General features: G+C 55.8%; 1 protein-coding gene across 1 annotated transcript; it reads right to left on the bottom strand.

Annotated features, from left to right (window-relative positions):
• Nucleotides 1-173: 173 nt before the first annotated feature.
• Nucleotides 174-10,833, bottom strand: NATD1 (N-acetyltransferase domain containing 1). Its single transcript, XM_056503839.1, has 3 exons — nucleotides 10,560-10,833; nucleotides 4,198-4,316; nucleotides 174-3,465 (listed from the first exon to the last, which is right to left on the bottom strand). The coding sequence occupies exons 1-3, from the start codon at nucleotides 10,654-10,656 to the stop codon at nucleotides 3,349-3,351; spliced, it is 333 nt and encodes a 110-aa protein (XP_056359814.1). The 5' UTR covers nucleotides 10,657-10,833; the 3' UTR covers nucleotides 174-3,348.
• Nucleotides 10,834-11,606: the final 773 nt, after the last annotated feature.

The following is an 11,606-nucleotide window of genomic DNA, read 5'->3' as shown; positions in this document are numbered from 1 at the left end:
CTGGCAAAGGAGAGGAACCAGCTGTGATCCCACTCACCCTGAGCTCTGCACAGTCATCATGAGGTCAGCCAGCCCTGTGACCTCAAATAAAACACAGTAATTTCACCTCTTACCTACTGTCCATTTGCAATGGGAGCATGTGTTCCCCCCCAGTGCAGCACAGCCACTGCAGCTCAGTTAAGCCACACTTTTATTGTATTGTATTCCATGCATTATGTTCAGGTTTTATAGTATGACAGAGGGAGGGATCAAGATAAATGTTAAACATAAACAAGAGCAGAAAGGTTGTTTGTAACAGGTCCTGAGAAGGAAAGGCACATCGTAACCACCGAATCCAACAGAACAGAAACCTTGGACAAAGGAAGACAACGCTGGAGAGTGGATGAGGGAAGGGGTGTTTCAAGTTGGGGGCTGTGGAAGCAGGTTTGACAGCCACCTGCATTCCCCCACCCACCAAAGGTCTGTAGTTCAAATGGGTTTGGGGAGCTCAGTATTCAACCAAACCACTTCCACACTCCTGTTGCCCGGGGAAGAGTCCAAGATCCCAAACTCCTCCAGGCTTAATCAGCACCAAGGGGCAGCACAGGACTCAAAGCTCCTTTCTGCAGAGACCAGCTGGAAAAAGGCAGCTGGTGGGGAGTCAGGGAAGGGCTACCCAGCACCGAGTGACCCCGAGCCAGGTCCCACTCAGCCGTGCAGGGTCACAAGAGCACCGTGGGCTGCGGCGTCGCCGGTGACCTGCGGGTATTGCTATTCACTGGCATCGAGGAGGGGAGGCTGGGACAGAGCGTGGGCACAGCACAGAAATGGTTGGCACAGACACTGGCACACGTCTCTGTCAGGTCAGACGCCGGGGGGGTGTAGCACCTCGAAGGGAAGCAGCAGCAGAACCGTGTGCTGCGCCTGATTTAAGGCAGCGATCGCTGCGGGTGATCCAGCGCCGGGGGAAGCACGAGGTTCCTGCCAGAGCAGCACGAGGGGCTCCAGAGCAGGCTGGACACTGGGACACTGCCCAGACTGATCACAGCACACCCTCCAGCGAGCTGGCACAACTGGGAGCTCCTGGAGACTGCACACAGTGGAAATGAACACTAAACCAGGACAGAGGCTCACAGCACTGGGCTAAAACATTGCTCCCGAGCACCAAGCCCTGCTGTGGCAAAGATACAAGTGTTTTATCTTGGCTTCCAGGGGAGAAAACAGTTCAGCTTCACCTTGGAATCAAGAGAAGGGATGTTCAGTCATCACAGCACTACCAGAGCCAGCCTTGCTCCTGTAACTATGTGTTGAAGGAATATTTAGCAGCCCACATTTCTTCTTGAGCCCCTTTAGTTTGTTACTTGCCACCCTTTCCTAGTCCCTCGAAGCCACCCCAAAGGTCACAGCCTGGGTGACACAAGCAGCAGGAGGGCAAAAATGAAGCAGAGGCAGGGCTGAGCTCGAGGCCTTTCCTGAGCAGCACAAGGCAGAGGTGGCTCTGCCCCCTGGCACAGGTGGTGGGCATGGGCAGGGGTCTCACAGCCTGCAGTGTGCAGGGCAGGGATGGAGTTTGGGAGGTTTGGAAGCCTGAGAGGGCTGCTCTATGCTGGTGATGGGCAGCCCAAAAGCATGGGCAGGCAGCAAGGGTTCACCTCGAGCTGGTGACCAGGGACAGCTCAGGCTGAAATCCTGGCACAGGGTCTTCATCTCTGGCCACCCCAACTGGGAGAGAAGATTGTAGAGTTTTTGCCTTTGCTGCCATGGACTTTGTGCTGGGCTCTGGGAAAGGGCTGAGCTGCCTCTCACCTGGGGCTTCAGTCACTCCGTGGCACAGATTGTAAACTTTAGTCCCTGCTCAGCCAAGCAAGGTCTGGATTTGGTCTCCAGGTGAGAGGCTCTCCATCTCCTGCCTGGCTGTAGCCCCCAGCGGCTGCTCAGGGCTGGGTGTGTTGAAAACATCATCTCCCTCACCACTGCCCTGCCCTGGGACACTGCAAAATCCTGAAAGCTCAGTGTGAGATGCTCTGAGGTGTAGCTCAGGCCCTGGAAAACCCAGGCAAGGCAGGACAGGCAGCAAACTGGAACCTGGCAGTGCCCTGCCATCATGGTGTTACCTCTACATTTGAGTGTGGCAGTGCTGGCTTGTGCTACAGGATCATCATCCACAGAGGTAAGAGCATGAAATGAGGCTGTTCCTGCTGCTGGCCAAGGTCCCCACGATGCTGCCAGTGCCCTGAGCTTGGAGCTGTGAGAGGGCTGCTGAGCAGACAGGTAATGCCATGAGCCAGGGCTTCTTTCAAAAGGCTGTAAGGGGAAGCCATGGGAATCCACATGGATGCAGGTGCCTCTAGCACTGAGCCCTGGAGATGGGCCAGGAGCAGGTCCTGGAGGCCTCAGCCTGCTGCTCTCAGAATCTCATGAGGAGGCTGATCTGGGGCACTGACAGGGATGTAGAGATGAAGAGGGAGATGGGAAGAGCCTTCCTCTTCAGCTGCAGGAAACCACCATGGTGCCCTGGGATGTCCCTCATTGCTTAGGCCAGGGCTGGCTGTGGGGCTGGTCTCTTCTCCTGAGCAGGCTGTGTCCACACCAAGGGCAGGGAAACAGGAATAACAGTCCATGACCCTGTGGGATGCCACTTCAGGGTTGTGTACAGGAGCTGGCATCTCCAGGCAGCAGCATCTGCAACTCTGCCACGTTTCTTCCTCTGCACAGATCTGCAGTCCAAGTCACACATGGCTCTTGTCTCTAGGCTCGAAGGTGTCACCATCCCAGTGTCTCCACAGCCAGTGCAGCAAAGCCCCCGAGGTGCCACCAAGGTCCACATGTTCTTGTATGTGTTGCAGGTGGGCTTGGACACAGCTTGGTGCCCAACAGGTGCTGCAGGGGATGAACCTGACACAGGGCTGGGGCTCCTCCAGCACCTCCCTCTGTTCCACAAAGCTTAATCCACAGCATCTCCCCAGCTGCCAGGAGGAAAGGGGGGCTGGTAGCCCATGACCACCCCTAACCAATATCCCCCAACAAGTTCAGAGCTGTCACCAAGCGGAGGGGAGAGGATGAGGTGCAGAACAGGTCATCCCCAGGCCTTGTGATGGGGTTTGGTGGAAAAATCACCCTCTTCTATCCCCTGGCTTGGGAAAAGCACTGGGGGGCACCACGTGTGCCCAGAGCCAGCCTGGCCCTGGGGCTGTAGCCATGCTCACACGTGGGCACACACGAGGAGGTCGCGCCCACACTCACGCACCGCATGGACACGCTTAACAAACCGGGAATTGTGAGTGTGGGAAGGGTTTCCTGAGACTGCAGAGAAGCGAAGGCCGCGTTGAACAGTCAGGGACAGGTGTGCTGGTGTGGGAGCAGTCCTGCCTAAGGCTGCAAGTGTTCCAGGTACTGCGGCAGCGGGTTCTCCTTGACGTACTTCTGAATGTACCAGCACGTCAGGTGGGCCTTCAGGTCCTCCTCCACCACGAAGTCCAGGGCTGCCTGCAACCAGGGGACATCAGAGGAGTTACCACCAGCATCCCCAGCCTCCCCTTCCCACAAGCCTTGTAGGAGTCCTGTACCCCTCACCCAGATGGGGGAAGCAGCAGAGGTCTCTCAGATACCCTCTGTGTGAGGCAGGTGGAGGAAGAGGCTGGAGGGGAGAGCACAGATAATCCTGCCACAGCCACCACCTCGCCACAGAGTCCCCAGTTTAACCCTCAACACATCCAGCCTGGTGGATGCTGCACTGCAGGTGACCCAGCTCACCTTCACCACCTCTCTGTCCCCACTTACAGGGCAGGGGGCAGCTGTATCCCAAAGCACCACCCCACAACCTCACAGTTGTGCTCATGGCTCCTCAGCTCTCCCTGCACAGCCCAAGGCAGGCAAAGGGCTCACAAGGGCAGTGGAAGGTTTGAGAGGAGGGTCCAGCTCAAGCTGAGGTGAACCATCAGCCCCTGCACAAGGGTTTTTTGCTGAGAGGAGGAATGGGCCAAACCTGAGTGAATGGCTGGATTTGTTGACATTTACCAGCTCCTCTTGCCACAGGAAACAGCAATGTCTGCCCCCAAATCTCCATCTGCCCCACCAGTCACCCCATCTCCCATCAGAGCAAGATTCCCACAGGGCACACATGCAATTCCAACATGATGGGGCCTGGCTTCAGCCAGGTTCTTTAGCCACAGCTGGGATGGCCACAGCTCTTGCCCTTCTGGGTGCCTGGGGTGGTACCTTTGCCAGGTGCTTGGCTATTCCTCTCCCTCGGTAGGCATCCGGCACTTCCGTGTGCTGCAGGTCCACGATCCGCTTCCCCACGTACTCGTAGAGCAGCACAGCCTTGTCATGGCAACCTGAGGGTGGGACAGAGGGTGAGGGTTGGGGTGTCCCTGGGGAACCCGCAGCACGGGATGGGAGAGAGCATTGAGGGCTGGGATGTCCCCAGAGAGCCCACAGCAGGATGGGCAGTTTTGGGACTGCTACAGCATCCCCCGTGGGAATGGCTCTGGTGCTGGGTCAGAGATTTTGCTTACAGTGACTCCTGGATGTCCTGAGATGTGAGCAGAGCCAGGTCTGCTCGGCCTTTCCAAGCCCCTTGGAAGAGCAGGAGTGAGCTTTTGATCCAGCCCTGAACCACTGATGCCAGCACAACATGTTTAGGGTAGGAAAGCAGCTGTGGGGAGGGAGAAGATGTATTGATGGTGGGGGAGAACAAAAAGAAGGGGAAAAACAACAAAGCTGAACCAGGTAACAGCCAAATAATTTCTCCTCCAGCACAGGGGTTTTTGTTGTGGCACATAAAACTCCTTGGTTTGGATGTTGCAGCATTGTCTGGACACATTTTGGGAAAGATGCTGGGGAGGTGAATGCCACAAACACGCAGGAAAGTGCACACAGGTGTGCAAGGGGGCTGTGCACACAAATTTACATGTACACACACACAGGCTTCCTGTTTCGACACCCTGACCTTTCTCACAACAGCTCAGTTACAGGAAAAAAGAAGTTTCACTCATGTATAAATCAGAGGAGTCAGAACACCCCCCTGGTTTCATCCACAGAACCCTGAGCTTCTGCCTTCAGTGCAAAAGAAAATGTTTCATTTCTAGAGAGTTTCTGTACTTCAAAGTGAGTTTCTGAAATGCAAGATCTCAATCAAAGAGACAAGTTTAATTAAAATAATGGAAACTTTCCCTTCTCTCCAATGTATTTTAAGGCTGAAGGGCTGTAAAATTCACCTGCATTCAGGATCTGCTTTAGCTGAGCTCAATATTTCACTGCATTTCAGCTGACAACTCCAGCCCAGTTTGCCTCATCACTGTATTCAAGAAAAACTAGAAATGAGCCCATTGGAATTTTGTGTTTCCAGAGAAGCAGCTCAAGCTTTTATTCCTGCTCCTTTTATGAAGACACTGAATTCTTCTACACTGGATGGAAACCTTCACATTTCCAGCCCAAGTTTATTCCTGCTGGTTTCTGCCCACTCATTCTTGTGCCAACATTGTTCTTGGATGGACATAAATAATTTCCCTCCCTGCCATTACCCCAAGTATTTATAGGCTTCAGTCCTTCCCTTCTCAGCTCTGGTTCACCAAAAAACCAAACTCTTTGAGTTTCCCCCAGACAGAAAAGAGGGAGCACTGCTGAGCTTTTCCATGTGGATCCAGGCACCCCAAAAAAGCCAAGGGAGCAGGTGAAGCCCTTCCCTGGAGGGAAACCTGCCCAGGCTGGGGCATGAGGTGCCCTCACCCTCACAGAGCATTTGGTGGCAGCTCTCAGGGGTGGCAAGGGCAGAGTTGGCAACACCAAAGGCTGTAAAACGATCTTTTAACAGCAGCTTTCACTCATTCCAGCCCTTCCACCACACTCTCCTCCCAGGCTAAAACTTTCCATAGCCTCTGCCTGAAGATTTGAGAAGTTTAAACTAAACTGACAACAGAACAAAAAAAAAACTTTTTTACTTTAAATACACTTTTAAAATATATGATCTGTTTAGACGTATCATCACAGACACAAATGCATTTTAAAGCAGAAGGTGATGCAGTGTTTGGAGGATCTCAGACATGTCCTGGACAGGCTTTTCCTCGATATTCCCTGTACCACAGCAGCACCACAAGCCCCCAGCCAGGACAGGAGCTGTGCCACCAGGGCACAGATGAACACACACAGAAAGGATTTTACAACCAGCCTGATTTTACAACAGCAGAAACTGCAGGAAACTGGGCCCAGTTCAGAAAAACATCCCAGTTCAGCCAAGTTCATGATCACATCCACACATGCTCACCTCAGAGACACAGCACATGAAACCAAGGACACTTGTGCCACAGGGTGTGGTGTGGGCACAGCCATGGCTTGGAATAGGCCAGCCCTGGTGCTCTGTGGTACCCTGGACATGGGGCTGCTCCCAGGAAAGCTGGGGGAGCTGGAAGCAGTGCTGACCCTTCTTGGGAGTACCCAGCCCCAGTTTGGTGCAATCCCCCCTAAAGAGAGGGGGCACAGGCAGAGCCTCCCACCAGACACCTCCTGCCAGCCTCCAGCCTGTGTCAGCCCCCTGGGCTCCAGCACAGGAGTTTATCAGCCTGCACAGGCACAGCTTGGCACAGCAGAGCCCCAGGAGCCTGCCCTGGTGTTTGACTCACTGACACTCCCCTCCAGGCCATGGAGAGAGGAAGGAGAGTCAGTGCAAACCAGCACAGCCAGAGAGGAGCAGGATGGCAGCAATGGCAGCACAGCTGGTGCCCTGCTCGCCCTCTGTCCCTCCCTCCACTCACACGGGGCACAGGGAAGGGGAAGCTTTTCTGGGAGCTGGGCAAGGGACCAGGTGTGACCTTGCTCTCCATGGAGGGTTTCCACCGGCAGCAGTGACAGGCTCAGCCCTGATACCAGACACCCAGGCTGGTGGCTCAGGAACCTGGGGGAACAAGCAGAGAGCCCAGTCCCAGGCATCTGGGCCGACACAGGAACCCCACTCCAGCCCCTCCTTCACTGACCCCTCTCCTGGCACACACAAAGCACCTGCCCAGGGAGGGGAGGCTGCAGCACTGTCCCTTGTCCCTGTACCAACCAGCCCACGGTGTGTGCCCAGGACCTGGGCAGGTCCTGCAAGGCCAATTTCTGCACCCCAGCCTTTGGAGCAGCCCCTGAGCTCCAGCCCCCTTAGGACACTGCTGCAAAGCCATTCCCTGTGAGCAAGGGGAGAGACCAAATGCCAGCCTCATCTCCCAGGAGAAGGGGGCAGGAGGCAGCTCAGGTCTTGTGCTGCTGATCCAAACAGTGAGGAAAAAAAAAAACAAAAAAACAGAAGCTGCATGTGGGGTGGACTGAGAGAACGAGATGTCCCAGGCTGGAGCATCCCAGGCTGGAGCTCACTGCCTGCCGTGGGCTGGCCTCACTCCCCAGGGAGCTACTGGCACGTTACTAGGGAGAGAAAACACAACAGAGCACAACAGCCAGAGTGGAGACAGCACAGCCTCACGGAGGGGCCTCAGTGGCAGGAATGGCAGCGGGAGGGCTCTGCTTTGCAGCAGTTTCCTGTTTAGGAGCTCTCTGGAGGCGCCTGTGCCACGGGAGGAGAGGGGATGTCTTTGATGCAGTGTCTGGTGACAGATCCCTTGGTCCCTGCTGCAAACTCAGCACCTTCCCCTCTCCTGGAAAGCATCTGCCCCATCAGGGAGGAAAGCTCCAAGGCATGACCTGCTCCAGTTCTCCCAATAAACCTGAGCCTGGGCTCCAGGACAAGGAGCTCCTGAGACCCAGATGAGCAGGAGCTTCCAGCCAAAGTCCTGCCCAAAGCCAGCTGGGGAGGAGTGGGAGGTTTGGGAAGTGTGGGGTGCTGCAGATGGATGAATGGGAGCGGGGATGTGTGAAAAGCCCGTGCATCCCTGAGGAACTGGAGCTGCTCCATGCTCCTGGGGAGCCTGACTGGAGAGCCTGAAGGGTGTGATGGGCATCAAGAAGTCACAACAACTGCTGCTAAAACATCTGTGCCAGCAGCTGGACCAACCAGCCAACTGCATTGGGATGGGGGATCCCTGTGGGTTTATTGTTTTGACCTAAAATTTCATCTCAGATCCAAATAAATGCCCAACTATTCCTGACAAAACCAGCCTATAGATTCCCATGGAAGCTTTTAGCTTTGACAAATTGATGTTTTCCAAGAGAGTCTCTGCACAGGGAGGTTTCTGGCTGGCTCAGGCTGTTAGTCACATCCTAACCCATTACAAATCCAGTTGGGCGTCTTTCTGCCCTCCTCTCGAGGGATAACGAGGCTCAGTGAGGTCTGGTTATAATCAGCTTTACTTTCAGCTTCTAAATGCTCCTTCATTTGGGATGCAAGGGAAAATGGAACGTGTTCAAGGGAAGCAGCTGTTCCTATCAGAGTTTTGGGAGCTACTGCAGCAATGAGGGGAGAGAGGGGAGGAACCAGCAGAGAAAGGAAAGACAGGGCAAGCCCCCAAAAAATTGAGAGCAATTCATCTTCCTTGTGCACAAGGAGGAAGTCCTGACACGAGGTCACACAGGGGCACAGAAGCAAACACAGGATGATGCTGAAAATGAACACTTTCACACCAGTTCACAGCTTTCACTGTCTCAGGCCTCCAGCTCCAGGGATTTCCAGAAATTCATCACCATGGAAAGTCTCCTACCCAACATCACACCACCATAAACCACCAGCTGTCAAAGTCTGGCTGCTTGGTCCATCCATGTTTTCCCAGGATATCATCCACACTTAACATTTAGCAGAAATTAGGACATCACAGGAGCCCATAAACTGCTGTTCATCTCTGCTACAGTGCAGTGACATGGGACTAGAGTGCTCTCTGAGAGACACAGGGGTCACTTTGATGCCAAAATCTGTGTCTGACCCATTTCTTGTCATTCCCTGCACACAGCAAGGAAAACCTCCCGGAGCATTCCACACCACTGATGCTCATCGTGCCAGGAGCGGGAGCGACAAAGAGCAGTGCAGGAAATAAACACCCAGCCACGCACTCCCACAGAGATGTTATCTCCTGACCATCTTCCAGGGCTTGGCTGCTACCAGCAATGCCTAACGAGGAGGAGGAGGGATGGATCCACTCCACATGGATGTTAGTCAGTGCAGCAGCACGGACACCACCACGCCAGGGCCTTGTGTGGCCAGTGCTGAGCTCACAGAAAAGGGCTCAGACTCCCTGAACTCCCAGAAAAAACACAACCTCGATCATGGGGATTCACCAGGGTGAGGCCATGGCCAGACAGGATGGGGCTTGGAGCAACCTGTCCAGGTCTGGACACACAGAAGGGTCCCTGCCCAAGGCTGGAATGAGATGAGCTTTAGGATCCTTCCAAACCAAACCACTCTGGGGCTCTGTGATTCCACGACCCCCTCCTGCATCAGGAGGTTCTGTGCTGATTCACACACGACTCCTACAGCTGATTCTCTGCCTCTCAAAGTTCACCCTCTCCAGTCACGACTCATCCCTGCTCAGCCACCAAACACTACTCAGCCCATGGTGTGGCTGGCAGAGTTTTTATCCAGAAAACCACAATAAAAGATTACGTTTCCCCAATAATTGTTGACCCTTGGCTGTCCCTTCTATTTCCTGCATACACCACCTTCACTGACTGGGACAATGCTCTGGTGGTGGCAGTGGGGACCCGGCACCTGGGACCTGGTTTGATCTCAGGCTGAAATAAGCAGTTGGTGAAATTGTTTTCCCTGCACCCGTCTCCTCCTTCCTCGCCCCACCACTGCTGAGCCTCCAGCCTGCGCTTTGTAATTAGTGGTTGAAATGAAAATGGGGTAGGGGCGGGGAGGGAGAGAAGTCTAAAATAAAATCTGGACTATTCCTGTTGTTTTATCAACAAAGCCTCCTGCATTCCCTATGATTTCTGAACTACACATTTTATTTATATATATTTTTTTAAAGGCAGCTACCCTGCAATTTCTGCAGGGCAGCGAGGCAGTTTTACCCAGAGTAGTTCTCAGCATGACAAATGGATGGGGAAGAGATGCTGGGATGTTGATTATGTGGAATTAACCATTAAGATGAAGGCTGGGAAAGAATCAGTGCACCACAGAGAAATTTTAGTGGCATCTACTTTTTTTTTTTTTTCCTTTGTTCACTCCACCCAATATGTGACAGAGCTTTTTGGGGGTCACTGTGTCACCAGAGCTCCACAGTCCTGTTCTCACAGGTGGGACACCGACCCCAACTGAGGGAGCCGAGAGAGCTTGGATCTCCTGGGAGAGGAGATTTTTAGGGTGCAGGGAGGGGTGGGGGGAGCACCAGCAGGAATCGGTGGTGCTGGGGGAGGTTCTGAAGATCATCGGGGGCACCGGGGGGTGTCACAACACGGCAGGGTGGAGAGTCCAGCGGAACGTGCTGCGGGACACAGCGGCACGGGAGGAGGAGGGAAACGGGGGGAAACAGGTGAGAACAGGAAAAAGGGGGAGGAACAACAAGAAAAAGGGGGAGAGCAGCGGGGAGGAGGAAGGGGGAGGAGAGACGGGGGGGAAACAGCGAGAGTGGAAATGAACGGGAACGTCCATTTCAAGCCCCAGCCCGGTCGGAGCGCGGGCAGCGGGCAGCAGTAACGTCCCGAGCCGTCCTTACCGTTGAGCCGCACGGTGAACTGCCGCCGCTTGCGGTCGTGCTCCACCTGGATGGGGCAGCCCTGCTCCAGGAGGCCGAGCGGCGCCGAGTGCGCCATGGCGGGCCGGGATCGCTGCCGGTGCGGGTTGTGGTGCCGGTGTCGGTTCCGGTGCCGGTGCCGAGCGGAGGCGCGGTCGGGCCCCGGCGCGGCCCCGGCCGCAGGAAGCCCCAGCTGTGCGGCACGTGCCCACCCCGCAGCCAATGGCCGCGCCGCGCTTTTGTTTTGGTACGGCCGCGCGGCCCTTAAAGGGGCAACGCCGCCACAGATGTGGGGCCCGCAGGCAGCGCCCGGCGCCCCCGCGCGGGCGGGCACCGCCACCAGCCCCCGCCGGCGCTGGGCTGTGTGCTGGGCTCTGCGCTGGGCTGTGTGCTGGGCTGTGTGCTGGGCCCGCGCTGGCTCTGCGCTGGGCTCTGCGCTGGGTCCGCACTGGGCTCTGCGCTGGGCTCTGCGCTGGGTCAGTGCTGGGCTCTGCGCTGGCTCTGCGCTGGCTCTGCGCTGGGTCAGTGCTGGGCTCTGCGCTGGGCTCTGCGCTGGGCTCTGCGCTGGGTCAGTGCTGGGTTCTGCGCTGGGTCAGTGCTGGGCTCTGCGCTGGGCTCTGCGCTGGCTCTGCGCTGGCTCTGCGCTGGGTCAGTGCTGGGCTCTGCGCTGGCTCTGCGCTGGCTCTGCGCTGGGTCAGTGCTGGGCTCTGCGCTGGGCTCTGCGCTGGGCTCTGCGCTGGGTCAGTGCTGGGTTCTGCGCTGGGTCAGTGCTGGGTTCTGCGCTGGGTCAGTGCTGGGCTCTGCGCTGGCTCTGCGCTGGTTCTGCGCTGGTTCTGCGCTGGGCTCTGCGCTGGTTCTGCGCTGGGCTCTGCGCTGGTTCTACGCTGAGTTCTGTGCTGGGCTCTGTGCTGGGTCCACGCTGGGCTCTGCGCTGGGCTCTGTGCTGGTTCTGCGCTGGGCTCTGTGCTGGTTCTGCACTGGGTTCTGTACTGGGTTCTGCACTGGCCCCGCACTGGTTCTGTACTGGTT

Source organism: Oenanthe melanoleuca, chromosome 14 (genome assembly GCF_029582105.1).
Source record: "Oenanthe melanoleuca isolate GR-GAL-2019-014 chromosome 14, OMel1.0, whole genome shotgun sequence".
Lineage (NCBI taxonomy): Eukaryota > Metazoa > Chordata > Aves > Passeriformes > Muscicapidae > Oenanthe > Oenanthe melanoleuca.
Note: the sequence above shows the minus strand (reverse complement) of the source record. Positions and strands in the feature narration are given on the sequence as shown.

Bases quoted from the DNA above. Each gene is read 5' to 3' on its own strand.
- NATD1 (XM_056503839.1), bottom strand. From the start codon at position 10,656: ATGGCGCACTCGGCGCCGCTCGGCCTCCTGGAGCAGGGCTGCCCCATC. The intron at 4,317-10,559 runs GTAAGGACGGCT...TCCCACCCTCAG, and splicing joins GTTCACCGTGCGGCTCAACG to GTTGCCATGACAAGGCTGTG. The intron at 3,466-4,197 runs GTACCACCCCAG...CCCTGGTTGCAG, and splicing joins TAGCCAAGCACCTGGCAAAG to GCAGCCCTGGACTTCGTGGT.